Below are 20,302 nucleotides of genomic sequence, written 5' to 3' on the forward strand. Positions count from 1 at the left end.
ACTCGTTTTCTTTGAATGTCGGATATAAAATGGGTATCATAGCTCAAGCTGGCATATGTACAGTGTTCACTCAGCTAGGGACACAGGTGACTCAACAAAATAGTACTCCAAAATCGAATTTTGGACGTTTAACATTGCTTATTGCTTGCAAACTTTGAGCAACTGATAGAATGTGAAACTTGTTAATTTTGTTTTCATGAATCTGTAAGATTTATTACATACCTTGCTCTAGATTCGTTCACCTTTCAAGGGGTAAATTACAGATCGAGTTGTGGACAGAGTACACGGTTATTTAGAAGGAGATACAAGGGGGCAGTTGAAGTTCAGAACTGTATGATTTGAGTACATTGCGAGTTTACATATCTTGTTTTCGCAATCAAATGAATGTGACCGTTCTCGTGATTCTATATCGAATGATGTGGTTACATTACTTTCGCAGCCACAGCTGATAATCTGATCCTTTATTGACAAACATTTGCCAGCTACCATCCAAATTCACTTCCTTAGCAGGATTCCAGTCGAATTGACCAAGCTTCATCACAAGTGAATCTCCGATTTGTGCAGCATAACCCTCACTGACAGCATGTAATATCTTCACCGGACTTCTACAATGGATAGAAGCACGTTTCCGGGCCTCAATCAACTCCGTAATTGTGTCATGGATGCCAAAATCATAGAAATGGTCGTAAAACACAACAGGCTGCACAAAATCAATATATGTGAAAATGATGTTGAGATCAACAGTAAAGAAGAAACAATGTTTTTACTCATTAGCCAGGGCTCTCAAGGATCAGTCTCAAATAAAAATTCTTGGCTACTATAGTATCGCGTCACCCTGTCAATAATGCTAGCCACAAGTAAACAAATTTCTCTCTCGTGACAGACTGTATTGATCTCATCAACAGATCGCATTTGAATAATTACATTGAAGTTGTATTTAAAAATGAACAATAAATTTAAAATACAACACTTTTTGTATGAGATACCAACCAAAAAAATCAGGATCACAAAAATGCTATTTTTCATTCATCAAGTTTTAAAATGTAGGAAGAAACCCTAGGCCCAAAAACAGTGCTATTCCTACTGAGAAATCGTATTCTAGCTAAAAGTTAAACCTTCAAATAAAGTGTAATCAAGTACAAAAATTTCATGAGCACTCACACTGCTTGAACAAATTTTTTGATTACCTTCTCAACGATTTATGTGACTGCATACATAACCACATCCTATGATAATCAAACTTGGGGAGCATTTAATTATACATTTCAATGCATAAAGACTGAACAGCTCAAGCATTATAAGAATTAGAAATTGCACCAAGGATATGGATGATTTTCGTCACAAGTACTACTAACTGCAAGAGATACATATGAAGTCATATGTATAATCTTTGATAGATCTGAAAAATATCAGATTGACATTACAAGACAGAGTTAATCTTGAATTCGGATAGAAGTTTTGTTCCTAATCTAGGCAAAAAAATATCAAGTCGAAGACCCTAGACTTAGGAGGAAACATCTTAAAGGTTTTTCAAGTCAACTGAGTGAACGTAACACAACTGTGTATTGCATAAATATTCAATACCCGTTGCATAAATATTCAATACCCGAAAAGTTCATACTCAGAAATGGCATCTTTTAATAATAAGGAATCTAGTATCTTTAGTTGATGGGAGTGGCGCAAGCCGGAGAATGACCAAGCCTCAATAAATTTTGTCCAATTAGATATAGAAGCTAAAAAAGGTTCTAAAAATGTAGTTAAAAATTATAATAGGTACCTTCAAATTTCTTAAATATTAACTCTAGTTGTTAAGCAGTAAGAAGCACAAGAATAGTGGCAAGTTATGTCTTGCTTATCAAATTACCGTTCCAGGATGAGTTAATATATATGCATATCCCTGTGTAAGCTTATCTCGTGGAAACGGCCAGTGACCCTGTAATTCAGAGGCAAAGAGACAAAGTTATTTATCTAAAAAGAAGAGGGGCAAACTTACAAGTTTAATTTTTTTAAATATAATAAAATATGTTTTCTGTTTCTCTTGCTTCATTTAGTAGGATGCAGATGATGAAACATATGGTTTTAGCTAAAAATTGTGTTACATATGATTTTAAATTATACGTCGTGGCGCAAAAGTAGCCTTCAGGTCAATAAGCAATCAAAATGATGAAGACACGTGGGAAAAGCTTCTATATACAATACAGTTACAAAATTAGATACCCAAATAATCCGTGTTTGCTAAGCAAGCTTGAGGCTATGTTACCCGGACTCGGCTAGAAGTGTCCGACATGGACACAGGTCCAATTATCGGACTCGGCAATATTTTGAAAAATATACATATTTTTGGCCTAAAATTAGTGTCCGAGTCCAAGTGCCGAGTGTCTGACACAGGTACTCAAAGGTAAAATGAAGAGTCCGAACAACATAGGGTTGAGGGATATGCCCTGTTAACATCTTTACAATTTCGCGTGACCTCAATGTAAATCCCTCAGCCACTGGATGCACTATCAGATCTTATTTTTTAGAAGACCGTATTTTTATAATTTTGGTGTGACCCAAACGACCAATCAATCCACATTTTTATTATTTTAACCCAGCCTAATGGTCGACTGGCCAACTACCAGTCTACCAGAGATTTAATAGTTCCGCTTCAGTAGTATAATAAAAATAGATATGTCCTCACTGACCAATGGAAATATTAACGATTGATTTAGGTTGTTAAAGGTGTCAAAACACCAGCACTCTACATACAAACCCTCAACCCCCTTCCACGTAGATAATATGGTGAAGAAACACCAATAAATATAATGTGAAAGGTAACAATAGTCTAACAATATATTTGGAACTGCAAACTGGAAAGGGACTCATTATCTTTCCAAAAGTTATCTACTTTAAATGCCAGTATATTATAAGAAAAAATAGACCAATTTGACTTGCAGAAACAGGTGAATTACCTAACCTGAAGCCCACAAAAGAATAAGGTAAAGGGAAGAGAGTGGGGAAAGACCTGAGTTGATCCAGTGTCATGGTTCTCCAAAAATGTGACAGCACGTGAAGGCCACCATCCCAATACTCCGGTTGGTTTTCCCTGAGGATCTATTAATCTCCAGTATTCATTATGGAGAGCTGAGTGGAGTATACCCTGCAGAGGAATCATAACATAATGATGCAAGTTTGCTTTACAGTGATGATCAGTTGGTGCACCTTTTTATGGACTCAAATTTGCTGTAGAAGAAGTGAAGGGCAACGGAAGTTACTGTTTACCCATTAAAAACAGATAGGTGGTGGTAAAGTACCAGAGCAGTCTAGTACCAAAGGCCAACCAGACATTTAATAGATGGTAACTTTCATAAATAGTTATAATTTTGTCAAAAGATGTGGCACAATCGACCAAAGATGGAAGCTTCAAGAATCATGCACAGTTTTAGTTTATCATTAGAGTATTTAATTAAATGGCCAGAGGTGCTCTGAACTATTTAGTGCAAGATATTGTGCAGCTTTTGATAACCTTTCACCTCTGAATAGGTAAGAGTTGCATCCAGGAAAAGTCCTTTTGAGGCCGTTAAACACAGTTACAGTTGGTGTAGTTGCCATCAGTGACAAGTTAACAAAGACAAGCATCATGACGTTTCATAATGCTCATTTTACTCCATAAAGAAGCAGTATGAGCAGATAGATATCAGTATATCACAGAAAGTACCTTTGTTGTGACATCAAATGCTGAAGAGGTGCCCCCTGTGGCGTTAATCCAATTGACGATCCTTTGACGATGAGCATCTAGTGACATAATCAAAATCATAGTTAAGAGGAACAATAAAGCCATCAGATGATGATATGTCTAAACAATTGACAAAAGTCTCCCCTATATTTCTTAAAACAAAAGAGTACAAATTAATTTCTTAATCATCTAATCCTGATTACCAATATAAGCCTTTAATGTTTCAAAACAATAATAGGAAAGCTGGAAATAATGTACAAAGTATGACAATGTACTACAATAATTGAGACAATATCACTGATTAGATGAGATTCTAGTCCACCATGGAAATTTCTAGGGTATTTAGAATGGCTTAAGTTGGAAAAAAAACGTCATAGGTTGACTGGATCAGAGACTGTGGAAGTCCATGCAATTCAATTTCAAGCAAGAAAATAAAGTTATCAGTATCACTAAGGTATATGAAATAGCTTAAGTTTGAAAAAAACATGTTCCCTCTATTAGATGTTAGATGTTCTATCATTTGAAAGAAATATGGTAAGAGTGGATACTTTCATTAAACAAGTTATGGGATGTAAATTGTGCTTGAGTTTATCTGATTTTCACTGTAAACAGATCTAGGAATTTTCAAATGGTAGATAGATGGTGCAGTCAACAATTACCTTGATTGTAGCATAAATTACCGCCCTCATAAGCCAGACTATCCCAATATTCCCCAATAGCAAATGAAGGATTTGAAGCTTCTATGTACTCTTTCACATAACTACCTGAAAATCCTCTGCATGCAACCAATATCTTGTATTAGTACACAGCAATAAATTGGTGAGATTCAGTTCCACATTTGACCTAGCAGTCTCAAGTTTGAGTCCTAGGAACCCCAACACCTCATGGAATTACATTACAAATATGGACGGAAAAAATCTGGGACATCTGGGACACCGAACATATCCGCTGCTCCACTCTTCAAATCCAAAGTCGATTCTCGAGGGAGGGGAATGTTAGCACATATAATTGATATACATACTGGGCTTCTCTTAACATAAAATAATTAAACTGATTGTTAATATATTAATATTACTGTTAGTATAATAATTAAATTGTTTGTTAATATATTACTATTATATAGATTAGTTATATTATCTACTTAAGAGTATGATGGATAATAGATATATGGTAGTAAATCAGTAATAGGTAATAGTTAATAATAAAAGGATTTGTTTCATTTAATGATGATTCCCTTATCTACAAGTTTCGTGTTCACCATAGGAGCTCTATATAAACAATTGTAATCTCCTTTATTGAATAGAGATGAACATTATGAATTAAATTCTATTGGATAAATCTGAGGATTATTTGTGACTCCACCGATTCACTGCGGATATAGTTTTTTATCACCTGTTTTAACCCCTTTCCCCAACCGTCCTACATCAGTTAGTAACTTGCACTAACAGTTTCTTATAGGGGGAAGAGAAGTTCTACAAGTTACTCTTTCATATAAGGTTGTTCATTACTTAATCATCAACTGAAAGGCTATCGAATAATCTTGAAGTAGGTTCTGGTTTATCTTATCCTTGGATGGGTGACTTTTATGATTGCACGCCATTTCTCACATACAGGTTTGGTGTTAATCACAAGTTAAAACAAGGAGATTATAACTGAATTAAGTCAGCATTCAGGTTATACACCAAAATAACCTTTTGTTTTCTGTTAATGGTGTTTTGTCAATACACAAATGACTGGATGCTAAATACCTCAACCAGATAAAACCATTTGGGAATAAGTTTTTGTAAAAATAAAAATAGAAGATAAAGAAAATAAAAAATGAGTCAAAATATAAAATAAAAGATGTTGATTTATTATTAAAATGAAACCTTACCTTACAAAGTCCAGTCGCCATCCATCGAAACCAGTATCATTGCGCAGCCAATTTAACCATTCTTTAACATCTCTTCGCACAAAATCCTGGGAGTGATCAATGTTCGGTGCTGCGTGAAAGATATCGCCTGCAGCTCAAAACAGAAGCAGACAAGTAGAGCACATTCATACAATTGCTGCCTGACTATTAACAATTCATTCTCGTGAACCTGATCTACTTTTCATTTATGTTAGAGCATTTCTTAAAAAAGATATACATCTTAATTTGTACAGACCACAGAAATATACCTTTATGAGGGTATTCTATGACTTGTAGTGAACAATTATTATAAAAAAGATAGCCTTCTGTTTCGAGCAGATTTTATTTAAGCCATGCTACTTGGCACTTGCTAAATATATGTTACAAATATAGAGAAATCTTCTAAAGGTAGAAGGTAATTAGCAGCATAAAACTGTTGGAAATAATAATTCAAAATTATTTGAATTGTTTTTTGGATTGATTTTGATTAGGTTGTTAGAAATAGAGTTTAAATATTTATTAGATAATGTAGTTTTTGAATTATAGATAAGGTTAGGGTTACCTATTTATTAGGTGTATTGGTTAAATGTACACCTATATAAAGAGGTGAATTATAATGTATTTTTATATAGAAGTATGGCTTCAGATAATAAAATAGTTCTGTTTTAGTTTACTCTTTTACAATATCTTTTATCAGTTATCATTTATTTATAAAAATCCAACAAAAACAAGCCAATAAGAAGCAAAACAAGTGGGTAACCTGGGAACAACTTTTTTCACTTTTCCTTTCACGGCACTTCAAGAATAATATTAATAGTAAAAAAAAATCGTAAGGAATTTTCCACTCTCATGGAAGCAAAACTTGCACATAACCATTGTTCCATTAATGTTCAAATTGGTGAGAGCAAGTATGTTCATGTTCCTATCTACATTTAGGTTTTTAGTACATGTAACTATAGAGTTGCTCCTTTTTCTTTCAACCTCAAGAATCGGGATTAAAAATTCAGGTCACTAGTAGTTATGTAAGAAAAAAGCTTGCAAGCTTGTTGAGAATCTTATGTGACAATATAGGCCTTCTTTCTGGTAAAGTGCAAAATGTTATCAGTTATCCCCATGTAGATTGCTAAATTTTGAGAGAATTATTGAGAATTTGTGGCTAATCAAAGGTCAGCCTGGTGTACAGAATGTGACTTGAAAATCTAACAATCAGAAACATTAATTTCCAGCAGGTACCAGATGCATGTTAAAAGTGATAACATACAACACAAGTGTACCAGATCGAAATTTCATACCGCTCGAAGGATTTCCACGCCCTTGAAAATTTGGATCATCACACACAATAGCCTCTGGTCCCCATGCAAGCTTGCCACCAAAAATATTCCACACACCATTTGGACTCTGCAAATATGTGAAAGTAATTTACTAATAGAATATAACAGTCTGGGGTGTAGCCAGGAGAGGCATATAGTGGGGGTAAATAAAGTAAGAAAAACCTACTGTGTAAACACGAAGTGTCTTTACACCAAAAACAAGAGATATATTATCTAGTTACAACAAACTTTTTCATGTCTTGAGATGTTTTCATTATATACTCATTCTCGAATGTTTTAGAGACATATCTCACTAAATGACCATTTACCTAATAATCATCAATAAATATCATCTGCCTTCTTTTACAAATATATCTACACATAACTAATGACAAAATCAGGTGGAGTACTTCAAAAAAAAAATTATATTGATCAAGTAGGGGTAGGGCCCTGTTCCTCACGTAGCTTCACCAGTAACAGCAGCTTGCATCTCACTAGATACGCCAAAAGACAAGGAGTATTCCGTAGAGGACAGGAAATGAAATTTAATTTTTTTGGATTGCCGCACAAGTCTAGTACTCTAGTCAGCCACATATACGGTGTTGAGCATTGCAGGTATTCCATTTGTGGAAAACTAATATTAGTTTGATCATGCTAAAGTCAAATCATAACATGCCTGCGATATCAGCACATGATAAAATTGAAGATTTTTATGTCTAATATAAACTGGTAAGCAACCTATGATGGTAAGCCCACATAAAAGTAATTAATTCTAAGCTAGGAGATGAAATTAGGCAAATTAATAACCGAAAGCTCTATTTCTTATGAAACCGCAGAATGTGTATGAGGCTTGCAGAACTTTTATCATGAAAGATTTCTGTTACATAACTCAAAAGGTTATCAGGATCCAGAGCAATTACTTTTCAAATAAATGTACCCTACAAGCCTCCCAATTGTTAGGTTTAAAAAAGTAAATATTGCAAAGACTGATAGTTCGCACCTTTTGGCAGAGATATATCGTAGTCTGGATGATTAGAATTAATATCTAGATAGCATCCAAATACAAGTTACTCCATTTTTTTAACAAAATCCTTATTTAATTGCTCTGAATAAGTTACTGAAAATACAAGGGTGCTCTGAATTCTGGCCTTCCATATACAATTTAAATCTAATACCAATGTCGGGATACAAAAAGAAGTTATATCTGCTTGTGCATGAGTCATACAAGTATGTCAACTGAAGCACTGATTGTTGACCAGCCAGCCAGATATCTTAAACAAAGAAAAAGGTGCTACTATCATACAAGTATGTCACACGATTATACATTGCAAACAACACTGAATTGAACAAGAAATAATGAAATACCTGCTTATGAGCGCACCGATGGTTTAGTACAACATCTCCCAAGGCCTGTGGATGAACTAGCATTATTTGTAAGCAATATATATTATAAGATTCTATTAGTGGTCCTCTCCGGACACCTTAAAATTTTGGGAGAGATGGTCGCCTAACAGATTAAACATGAAATTGGACTGGTCCAGGCCTTTCAAATTTAGCTTGAGAACATGAAAGAGGACAACAAACCTTGGAAATCCAAATAAATCTACCCCACACAATCAACATATGCAAGGCAGCATCCGTAGGACACGAACTCTCATTTTAAAGCGAAGTCAAAAATTAAAACTGTGAAGGCTTTAGGGGATAAAAAATGTTGAAAATGTTATATAACCAATTTCATGGAAGAATGGGTAGCTTGTTGCACATGTGTTCCTCTGTATCTTGACTAATAAAGAACACACTTCATACATAATTATCTGAAAATGATGAACCATCTATTACAAAAGTATGATAATTGTAGATTACGGTTACACTTTTAGCCCATTCAATAGGTGGTTGAAGTGGAAACTGCTATTTAATTATAAAAATTGTTATTGTAACATAATAACTCCCCCAAGTCTTCTGTGTCCTTCCAGAGGATACAAGTAACCATTAGCGAAGGTTCTACAAAAAGGTTTTATCTTCATACGTATTGTCCATTATTATCCTTATAAATAAAAGCATACCAGAAGATCTTGATTATGCATTTCCTCTATACAATATTTCAGCTCGTCTCTAGAACCATAAGCCGAGTTTAAGTTGTACAGGTCCGAAGGCATATACCCTGCATGACATTCAGAATTCGATAAAATGAAAATTATTTAACTCCTCATCCACAAGATACTAGTACAGTATCAATCAAGAAATATCATGATATTCCCCCCTAGAATCTCATCAGAAAGTCATATTGATGTGCTTTTCTTCAAGCATCTAGATTGATAACAAGATTTTAGATAGATCTTTAAAAGTGGTGAAAGACCTTGTGGAGCAACAGATTCAGTTGGCGGTGGGAGCCACACAGCTGTAATGCCACACCTGGATAAATCAGAAGCTTTTGGAGCCAGCTCAAGGTACCACTTTTTTCTACAGCTTTCCCAATTGAATCCTTGGAACTTGAAACAAAAACAAAAAAATCAAGGGTATTTAGGCAAAAAAAAAGAGGAAAAAAAAGAGAAGGTAAAACCATGTATTAAGCTGTAGAGGATATTGATGTATAAGGACAAACACTTCCTTTTTCACAATAATCAGCTTATGAATTTGATAAATTACACATTTGTTAATGAACTTAAAAATTAAAGTCATTAATGAAGGTACAGGTCCTTCATGATGCTAGTAGGAGAGATACATTTGAGTAGCTCTGACATCAGCATACTCATGTGCAGTTCTAGCAGAAGAGCATATTGTTGGAAAATATGGGTATAAGTCCCATATTGGTAAGTCATATTTTTGAGCATTATGACTAAAAGATGTGTGAGATATGATGATATTCTCTTAATAATGGAAATTATTATTTTCCATTAGAATTTGGCTCAAATATTATGGCATAAATTAATTTGATTTTGTTTCAGATTAATTGATATGGTGTATGTCTTGATATATTCAATCTGATTCTGTTTCAGATTATTTATGGAAAAGAGTAGCGCACAAGTCTATCTACACCTATATAAACACCTCTAAGGCGTTAGGGTTAGACACACCAAAAACATATTCGTCTCTAAACACAAATCTCTCTCTCTCGGTGATAGTTTCGTGCCCGTTCAAACTCGCTGAAGGTGCTCGTTATCCGTAACGCCGCCGCTACCTCGTTTTATCCTGGGAGGCTATCGACTCGCACATACGGTGAGAGGCGAAATAGCTTTAAGGAGACAGTTTCAACTGGACTCGAGGATCTCTCTTCTGTTTATATCTTTTCTTCCTCCGTTTGATTTCGTTTACTCACGCACACACTTGTTTGATTATTTGTATTAATCGCAGATTGTTTTCACAATCTTAAAGCTATTTATTTTATATACATCTGTGACTGATACATCTGTATCTGCTTGTTTTGTTGAGTAACAGATCGATGGAGAACCAAACTGTGAACGATTCGATGAACATGACGGCTGATCCCAACGCACAGATCACTGGATCTGATGGGGTTCACCAGCAGCCGATTAACCCTAACGCACGGATCGTACGATCTGATGGGGGTCAAACGCCTGTTGGACATGTGCCTTCGGGACATGTGCCTTCGGGACATGTGCCTGTGGGACACACTGTCATTGGACAGTTTAGTGTTCCTCTTGGACAGATATCGGCAGGATTCACTCCTCCGATCATACCTGCGGTGCCTACTGGTGTGCATACACCTGTAGTACAGACGCACGTACCATCTGTTCCACCCGTGGTGCCTGCTGCACCTGTTATGCCAACTGTGCCTGCTGCACATGCTGAAAAACCTGAGAAGTTCAACGGAACGAACTTCAAACGTTGGCAACAAAAGATGCACTTTTATCTGACCACGTTGCATATGGATCGCTTCCTTAAGGAAGAACCACCGTTGCTCACTGCTGAGAGTAACATGCAGACTGTGTATGCTGCTGATGCTTGGAAGCACTCCGACTACATCTGTCGGAACTATGTGTTAAATTGTTTGTCTGACTCGTTGTATAACGTATACAGCGCAAAGCCAACAACTAAGGTCTTATGGGAGTCACTTGACCATAAGTATAAAACCGAGGACGCTGGGGCAAAGAAGTGGATTGTTGGCCGCTTTCTTGATTATAAGATGGCAGACTCTAAGACTGTGGTCAGTCAGGTGCAGGAACTGCAGGTGATCATTCATGACATTCATGCTGAGGGAATGGTCATAAGTGAGTCTTTCCAAGTTGCTGCTGTTATTGAAAAGCTTCCACCTGGATGGAAAGATTTCAAGAACTACCTTAAGCACAAGCGAAAGGAGATGTCTATGGAGGATCTTATTGTTAGACTTCGTATTGAAGAAGACAACAGAGGGTCCGAGAAGAAAGTTAACGTTGCCACTGAGAAGGCAAACATGGTGGAGCATGCTCAAAGCTCCAAGCCCAAGAAGGCTAATTCTGGTAAAGGGGCAAAGCTGGCACCCAAGGGAGGGATTTCGAAGTCGAAATTTCAAGGGAAGTGCTACAACTGTGATAAAGTTGGTCATAGGTCTTCTGACTGCAAGAAGCCCAAGAAGCCCAACAAGAAGAAAGAAGCAAACATGGTAGAGAATATCTCCAAGGAGATGGGTGACATAGACCTCTGTGCTACGGTCTCTGAAGTGAACCTGGTCGGTTCTAATCCACGTGAATGGTGGATTGATACTGGTGCTACTAGGCATGTTTGCTCAGACAAGGCGGTTTTCTCTAGCCTCAAAGCTTCCGATGCTGGTGAGAAACTCTACATGGGGAATTCAGCAACTTCTACCATTGAGGGTGAAGGCATGGTGATCCTGAAGATGACCTCTGGGAAGAATCTGACTTTGAAGAATGTACTTTATGTGCCTGATATTCGCAAGAACCTTGTGTCTGGTTCTCTGTTGAATAAGCATGGCTTTCGCATTGTAATAGAGTCAGATAAAGTTATTTTGTCTAAGAGTGGTATGTTTGTAGGCAAGGGTTATTTAACTGATGGGCTTTTTAAGCTCAATGTAATGTCCGTTAAGGACGATAATGAAATGAAGAATTCTTCTGCTTACTTGCTTGAGTCTCCTAATTTATGGCATGCTAGATTAGGACATGTAAATTATGACACTTTACGACGTTTAAGTGCAAAAGAATACATACCTAAACTTACTATCGATCCAAAACATAAGTGTGAGACTTGTGTTGAGGCAAAATTAACGAGATCATCATTTAAACGTGTGGAAAGGAACACCAAAGTGCTAGACCTAATACATAGCGACATATGTGATTTAAAATTCGCTCCAACAAGAGGAGGAAACAAGTATTTTATTACATTCATTGATGATTGTACAAAATACTGCTATGTATATTTGTTGAAAAGCAAAGACGAAGCTATAGATAAATTTAAAATCTATAAGGAAGAAGTTGAGACACAACAAACTGAGAAAATCAAAACGATACGAAGTGATCGTGGAGGTGAATATGTTGAACCGTTTGGGGAATTCTGTTCACAACATGGTATAATCCATGAGGTCACTGCACCATACTCCCCTCAGTCAAATGGTGTGGCTGAAAGGAAGAATCGCACTCTGAAAGAGATGATGAATGCGATGTTGTTAAGCTCTGGGCTCCCACAATCGATGTGGGGAGAAGCCATCTTAAGCGCAAATAATATTTTAAATATTACGATGCGCAAGAATAAGGATGTAAGTCCTTATGAAATGTGGAAGAAAAAGAAACCAAGTTACCAACACCTGAAAGTGTGGGGGTGCCTTGCAAAGGTACTGATCCCTACACCGAAGAAGGTGAAGATAGGTCCTAAGACTGTGAATTGTGTCTTCATCGGATATCCTCCACACAGCACTGCATATCGGTTTCTTGTTCATGAATCCAAGATTCCTGATATTCAAAAGAATACCATTATGGAATCAAGAAATGCCTCATTTTTTGAGACGATGTTTCCCTGTAATCCAGGAAACCAACAACCTACGACGTCTAAACGATCTCATGAGTCTGTAGATGACGATAATGAGAGTGACGAAAGTGAAGACGAAAATGTGGGGGTAGTGAGAAGGAGCAAAAGACAACGAACGGAGAAATCCTATGGGTCTGATTTTATGACCTATTTGCTCGAAGAAGGTGACCCAAAAACTTATAAGGAGGCGGTTACCTCACCTGATGGACCTATGTGGAAAGAGGCCATCAAGAATGAAGTTGATTCAATTATGCAAAATCATACTTGGGAATTAGTGGACTTGCCAACTGGTTGCAAACCATTAGGTAGCAAGTGGGTTTTCAAGAAGAAGTTGAAAACTGATGGCACTATTGATAAGTATAAGGCCAGACTTGTAATTAAAGGATACAAGCAACAAAAAGGCCTTGATTACTTTGATACATATTCTCCTGTAACGAGAATAACGTCCATAAGGATGATGTTTGCTATTGCTGCAATGCGTAATCTAACTGTACATCAAATGGATGTGAAAACAGCTTTCCTAAATGGAGACATAGATGAAGAAATCTATATGGAACAACCTGAAGGGTTTGTTGTCCCAGGACAAGAAAGGAAAGTGTGTAGATTGGTGAAATCATTGTATGGTTTGAAACAAGCGCCTATGAAATGGCATGAAAAATTTGATGAGGTCGTGCTGGCCAATGGTTTCAAAATCAATGAATGTGATAGCTGTGCCTATTACAAGGATAACGAGAACAGCTATGTCAAGGAGAATGACAATGGCTATGTCATGATGACACTATATGTAGATGATCTACTTATTGTTGGAAGCAATGATAAAGTTCTCAAATCTACAAAGGACATGTTGAAATCAAGGTTCGACATGAAAGATATGGGACTAGCAAATGTAATTCTGGGAATTCAAATTTCTAGAACATCAGAGGGTCTCGCATTAAGTCAACCACATTATGTTGACAAGATCCTTGAGAAGTTTCTTAAGGATGACTTTGAGAAAGCTAGGACACCTGTAGATATGACTTTGCACCTATCCAAGAACAAAGGTGTAGCTGTTTCCCAATTGGAATACTCGAGGATAATTGGTAGTCTGATGTACCTCATGAGTTGTACAAGACCAGACATTGCATACTCAATTAGCAAGTTGAGTAGGTTTACGAGTAATCCGGGAGCTGATCACTGGAAAGCGATTATAAGGGTACTAAGGTACTTGAGGGGAACTCGAGACTATGGACTGCACTATGGCAGATACCCAGCAGTATTAGAAGGATATACTGACGCAAATTGGATATCTAGCAAGAAAGCACTTAAGTCTACGAGTGGCTATGTGTTTACATTAGCTGGAGCGGCAATATCATGGAAATCCTCAAAACAAACGGTGATAACTCATTCCACGATGGAAGCTGAGTTTGTGGCACTAGATAAATGCGCCGAAGAGGCTGAATATCTACGTCAGTTTCTGGAGGATATTCCAAGATGGCCAAAGCCTGTAACTGCAATAGGGATTCACTGTGATAGTCAATCCGCTATTGGCAGAGCACAGAGCACGATGTATAATGGAAAGTCTCGTCATATACGACGACGACACAGTTCCATTAGACAATTGATCTCAACCGGAATTATCACTATTGACTATATACCGTCAAAGGATAATATCGCGGATCCACTAACCAAAGGGTTATCAAGAGAAGTGGTTGAGAAATCATCGAGAGGGATGGGCCTTAAGCCTATTGCTTAACGGCATCATGGTGGACACCCAACCATTGCTGACTGGAGATCCCAAGAACTTGGTTCAATGGGACAACTAAATCATGATGACCAAATCACTGTGGGGGTAACCCCTGGCCTGTTCCTATGATGAGGAAACAGTGAGACCCGTAAGGTACGAGGTTAAGCTTTGAGCCTTTAATGATCTTTGATGAATACGTGGAGCTCAGGAGTGAACGCATGGAATTCAGTTGAGTAAACGCGGGTTACTCTATAAGATAAAGATCACCTATGTGGGAGAGAAGTGGGGCCGCTTCAAAGGAGAATTGCGAGGCACAATTCTTTAGAAACTTCTGCAGAACCAGGACGATGTTCCATGGCCAAAATGGACATACTCATGAGAGCTGAACGAGTCAGAAACGATATAGTGATAAGTATATCATCGTTTACATAAACGGTCGAACAGTTCAAGGACAAGCACGTCTACTGTCTACCAGTAAAGTCGGTATGCTTACTCGAGCGAAGGTTCAAGGAGCATTCTCTACCTATCGTATGCTATATCTGATCGAAGAAACTATCACCAAGTCAAACTCCGTGTCTGTCTGTCTGTCTGTCTGGTGTGTGCTACTAAGATTACCAATCTCACCCATGTGGGGGATTGTTGGAAAATATGGGTATAAGTCCCATATTGGTAAGTCATATTTTTGAGCATTATGACTAAAAGATGTGTGAGATATGATGATATTCTCTTAATAATGGAAATTATTATTTTTCATTAGAATTTGGCTCAAATATTATGGCATAAATTAATTTGATTTTGTTTCAGATTAATTGATATGGTGTATGTCTTGATATATTCAATCTGATTCTGTTTCAGATTATTTATGGAAAAGAGTAGCGCACAAGTCTATCTACACCTATATAAACACCTCTAAGGCGTTAGGGTTAGACACACCAAAAACATATTCGTCTCTAAACACAAATCTCTCTCTCTCGGTGATAGTTTCGTGCCCGTTCAAGCTCGCTAAAGGTGCTCGTTATCCGTAACGCCGCCGCTACCTCGTTTTATCCTGGGAGGCTATCGACTCGCACATACGGTGAGAGGCGAAATAGCTTTAAGGAGACAGTTTCAACTGGACTCGAGGATCTCTCTTCTGTTTATATCTTTTCTTCCTCCGTTTGATTTCGTTTACTCACGCACACACTTGTTTGATTATTTGTATTAATCGCAGATTGTTTTCACACATATAACGTTCAATAAGTTTGAAGATAAGTATGAAACTGGTAAAGGAACTTCGAAAATAGATCCACCACATATTAAGTTAGTATCAAGAGGTAAACTAACCACAATCTCTCTTCCGGTACCAGTTCCTGGCTCTGCATGGTAAAATCATTTAAATTAATATTGAGAAATCAGTTCTTCATGGACATTATATAATTTGCTGAAGATGCAGATATTCACCTAATTTTATTTGTTCAGGGGTCCTCTGCCACTGAATGGTCTTTCGATGAAGTGCCCGTTCTAAAGCCTTCCGCTTCTTTTCAATAATTTCTTTCTCAATCACATGTTCAATAAGTGTATCCCCTACCTTTGGCTTTTCATCAGCAATAGACCAAACTTCATCAGGAAGGGGCAATTTCAAAGATTTAAATTTAGATGTAACAGCTTCAGAAATATCCTTCTTTCTTGGAGGAAACTTGGGGAAGATAGAGCATATCCTTCGTGCCATCCAGTCAGGTATCTCTCTACGAGGACCATCACTGAGTAGTTTCCACTTTTGTGAATCACCATCCATTAGCAGGTCAATGCGTCCACCATTTAGAACAAAAATTTCATCCTCTTCCCCTTGACCTAGTGGACTTCCCCTCAACAACAATGACTCTCCCAACTCTGCTCTTTGTTTCCACATATTTGAAGCAACTTCAGATGCTTTTAAAGATCTCTGTAGAGCTTCGCACCTTTTCAAGTATGCCTCCTCCTTGCATTGTGCTGCTTCTTTAGCAGAGTCAACTGCTGCCCTCATTGCCTCCAGTTCAGTCTTAATAACCTTAGAAACAGCCTTTTTTCTATCACCTGCCTCCTTCTTCATTTTTTCCATTAATACTTTAAGTTCCTCCTCCTGCTGAAGAGATTTAACCTTGCTTGACTCCTGATATTCTGCCAATGCTTCTGCTGTATCACTTGCACGGAGTTCAATTGCATTTACCCGTTCTTGAGCTTGTTCCAGTTCCAGCTTTAACAGATCAATCTCGCTCCGTGAAAGTAATAATTTAGAGTTTAGATCATCGATGGTAGTTTGTAACTTGATATTCTGTGTCTGGATGGAAGCAATTTCACCAACAGGACTTGCACTATCTGTAAACATAGACATTGCTTTTGCTGTATGTTCGCTAGCTGTTTCTGCAAGAACCAGAGCCTTCTCTATGGCCTTCTTAGACTTCTCTACAATAGATATTATGGCGCCTTCAATGGAATTCCGTACTCGTTCTTCAATCTGGTAAGCTGCCTCAGCAGCAGAAGTTTCAGCCGCAGAAACCCTCAACTGGGCATCTTCTAATATGTGATCAGTGGCCTGCTGAAAAGAAATCTCTGCCAACCTTTCAACTTGCACTGCCAGTTCAACGGCATCTTGTTTTGCAAGAACCAATTTGGTTTCCAAGTTAAATTTCTCTTCGATTGACTCCTGCAAATTCTTGTTGAACAAAGCTTTGGCTGCCTCGAGTTCTGCGATTGCTCGTTCTTTATCGTGCATTATGGTGGCCATATATTCCTGTTGTTTAGCGTTGGATAGAGCCAAGTCTTCCAAAAGCTCATCTCGCTCACTCTCAACAGTTTTCTTTCTAGGTTTTTCTTCGTAATGTTCTTCACTAACTGTTGATAACTCAAATTCACTAAATTCTAATATTTCATCATTTTCTGAAGGATTACCGTCTCCCTCATCAAGAGCACGGGTCAACAAGGAATCTCCCTGTCGCAGAAAGTATGCAGAAATCAAATAGAAATACACATAGCCACCCTAATATAGTTGTTGAAATACTTAAATTTTTACTTTCTTAACTGTAATTTACATAAGTACAGGCAGCATTAGTAATCAACTTTCTACATTTATAATATTTGGACAGCTATTTGCAAATGTAAAGTCATCTGCCCCGATTTCATAATAATCTGTAAAAAAAATCATGTACCTCTTAGCTCAAAACATTTATAACTGCTCACATACCCTGCTAGAGAAGAAAGTGGTGCTCAATTTGCTAAGCAGATCTCCTGTGCATCGAAAACCCTTGTGAACAGGTATCGAACATGAAGTCTTCGAGAACCTCGTCCCATTAAAATAACTTCTGTGTGTCAAAGAATGATACTTAAAACCAAAATACAAGTTGTGGTCGCAACTCAGGGGTAAAGAATTAAAAGGGTAGCCAAGACAAGAATGGTTCCAAATTGTTGAATCAGATAACGAGATTGCATTCATTTTATCTGTCAACAAAAACAAACATCATCATACACTAATGCTTAATATACAAAAAGTTTAAGGTGAATCATAAAGTCAAGAAGCATACAAAGATGTTGCTAGTGAGTACAGTAGCATCTAAATTCTAATAAGTAAACTACAGCTCTGTTTGTTGTTCAGGAAAATAACTTGAATTTGGATACATTCTTCGGGAAAATGAATTATTTTTCTTTATTTGAAATTTACCAGGAAGACAATGCTCTCAATTCTCATCATAGCGGTGACTGAAATGTTCGAATTATTTGGAAAATTTTAGTTTCCTAAAATCACAACACATTTTAAAAGTACTTTCCTTCTCTGGAAAGAACTACAACTACATTATCCTTAAACCAAACAAACACAATAAAAAAACTGGAACTGTTCCCCACATATTAACAAACACCTGGAAATCAAATAAAATCGAGAAACAACGGAACCTAAATCTCTATTATGGCTAAAACTGCCTGGACAAATAGAATTCAGTAAACTATTACCACAATTGCAAACAAATATATTAACACCTAACAGCTATAGATATTAGTTAACTATAAAACTACATAAATAATTTAACACAAGAGCTTGTAAATTCAACGAACTACTTAAATAATTAAACACAAGAGCTTGTAAAGTCAAATAAGTGTGGTGCACTGGTTGAACTCTTGTACCCGAGTCACGAGTTCGATCTCTACCGTGTGCGTGCGTAATTAATTAGCAAAAAAAAAAGCTTGTAAACATAACAACAATATATATCACATAAAACACAAACAACACTACAAACTGATTAGAACAGAGTTACATACAATCCTTAAATTCACTATTAAAACTAAAGCTTCATGCATATATATATTAATTAACCTGAACTGAAGTGGTGATCAAGATGCTAAACTAAACATAGTATTGATTTGATCCAGTGAAGTTCATGAATATTTTGTATGTATTGTTGTGTGTATTGTGTGTGTTGAAAGGGCAGAGAGTGGACTACATTGGAGTGAGTAGAGGAAGCTCACATGGAAACTCTGCCATTTTCGTAGTAAATTAAAAATACCCAAATTGGCTAATTATCCAAATTTTAATGCTTTTTGAGGAATTAACACATGGTTGGATTTATGTGTTTATATAGTTCATTAAATATAAAATTTACCCCTTATCATATCCACCTCACAACTCATTGTCCACGAGAGGAGGTACAGGTTTCGGTTCTCGTTTATCTCGATATTTTTATTAAAATATACCCTTGTTTATAAAGTATAAAAGTAGAATTATTAAAAAGGAAATATTTAACTACAAAGAATGACAAAATAAATGATTATAAAAATCGGTCGATTTTTCAAAATTTCTGATAAAACGCTCCAAATTTGGTCAAAATATCTTGTCTGATTTTACCGATTAATCAATTTTTTAAATCATAAGATTATTTCTGGATACATTATTGTTTTATTATTAATTATAATTAGAAATTAGAATGAGGAGGAACTTCATTAAAAAAAATTAAAAAAAAAGACGCAAAGATCAGATTAATAATATAATAGTACTTTTATATATTAGATATATTCATATATTGTACAAAGTACAGGCAGTCACGGGGCCCTTGCAGTTGACGTAAATGCGAAAGTTGTAAGAAAGCTTCTAAACTTTTGAGATCTTTACTTTTACCAATATAAATCATAATCGGTGTGCTTTTGCCTTTAATCTTCTTTTTCTGTTTCTCGTCATGTATATTTTTCAAAATGTCGAAACAAAATAAAGTAGCCAAAAATGTTCTTAATTTTAAATTGATAAATGAAAGAGCGTCACCTCAGCATTCAGTCTTTATTTTAGTTTAGCTAAGTTTGTTTTTATTTGGTAACCATGATAAAACAAGCAACATCAAAACTAAGAACATCTCCGACGACAGTGATCCAAATATCCAAATTTGGGGCACTACGGGTCAGTCTATTCTTTAAATTTTTGGATCAAAAATGTTGGAGATGACCTCGAGACATACAAGAATTTTCCCTACAATATCCGACAATGCACTGACCCGTAGCGCGGTGTCCCGAGTTAAGAGGGAAGAAACAAAGATCGATTTCTGACGGAAACTTTTTCGGCGGAGAAATTGGGAGGAACCTCCTCATAGTTTTGTCATTAAAAACTTCCTTCTACTTTGATGAAAACCCGGCAGGGATAAAATTTTCACTTTCTACAGCAACGAAATATAACTTATAAGCTGGAAAATCAGGTA

At 36.7% G+C, this 20,302-nt stretch overlaps 1 protein-coding gene across 1 annotated transcript; it reads right to left on the minus strand.

Annotated features, from left to right (window-relative positions):
* Positions 1-91: 91 nt before the first annotated feature.
* Positions 92-20,195, minus strand: LOC141725007 (uncharacterized). Its single transcript, XM_074527359.1, has 14 exons — positions 20,066-20,195; positions 17,815-18,068; positions 16,056-17,562; positions 15,939-15,970; positions 9,273-9,405; positions 8,980-9,077; positions 8,282-8,326; positions 6,899-7,004; positions 5,589-5,715; positions 4,375-4,490; positions 3,698-3,774; positions 3,005-3,139; positions 1,865-1,933; positions 92-700 (listed from the first exon to the last, which is right to left on the minus strand). Exons 1-14 carry the CDS (start codon positions 20,193-20,195, stop codon positions 428-430), a joined length of 3,102 nt encoding a protein of 1,033 aa, XP_074383460.1. The 3' UTR covers positions 92-427.
* Positions 20,196-20,302: the final 107 nt, after the last annotated feature.

The sequence above is a fragment of the Apium graveolens genome, chromosome 5, assembly GCF_009905375.1.
Source record: "Apium graveolens cultivar Ventura chromosome 5, ASM990537v1, whole genome shotgun sequence".
Taxonomy (NCBI): Eukaryota; Viridiplantae; Streptophyta; class Magnoliopsida; order Apiales; family Apiaceae; genus Apium; species Apium graveolens.

Excerpts from the sequence above, each read along its gene's own strand:
- LOC141725007 (XM_074527359.1), bottom strand. The coding sequence starts at position 20,195 with ATGAGGAGGTTCCTCCCAATTTCTCCGCCGAAAAAGTTTCCGTCAGAA. Across the intron at positions 18,069-20,065 it reads ATATTGTAGGGAAAATTCTT|ATAAAATGAATGCAATCTCG; the intron begins GTATGTCTCGAG and ends TTTTGTTGACAG. Across the intron at positions 17,563-17,814 it reads CCACTTTCTTCTCTAGCAGG|GGAGATTCCTTGTTGACCCG; the intron begins GTATGTGAGCAG and ends TTTCTGCGACAG.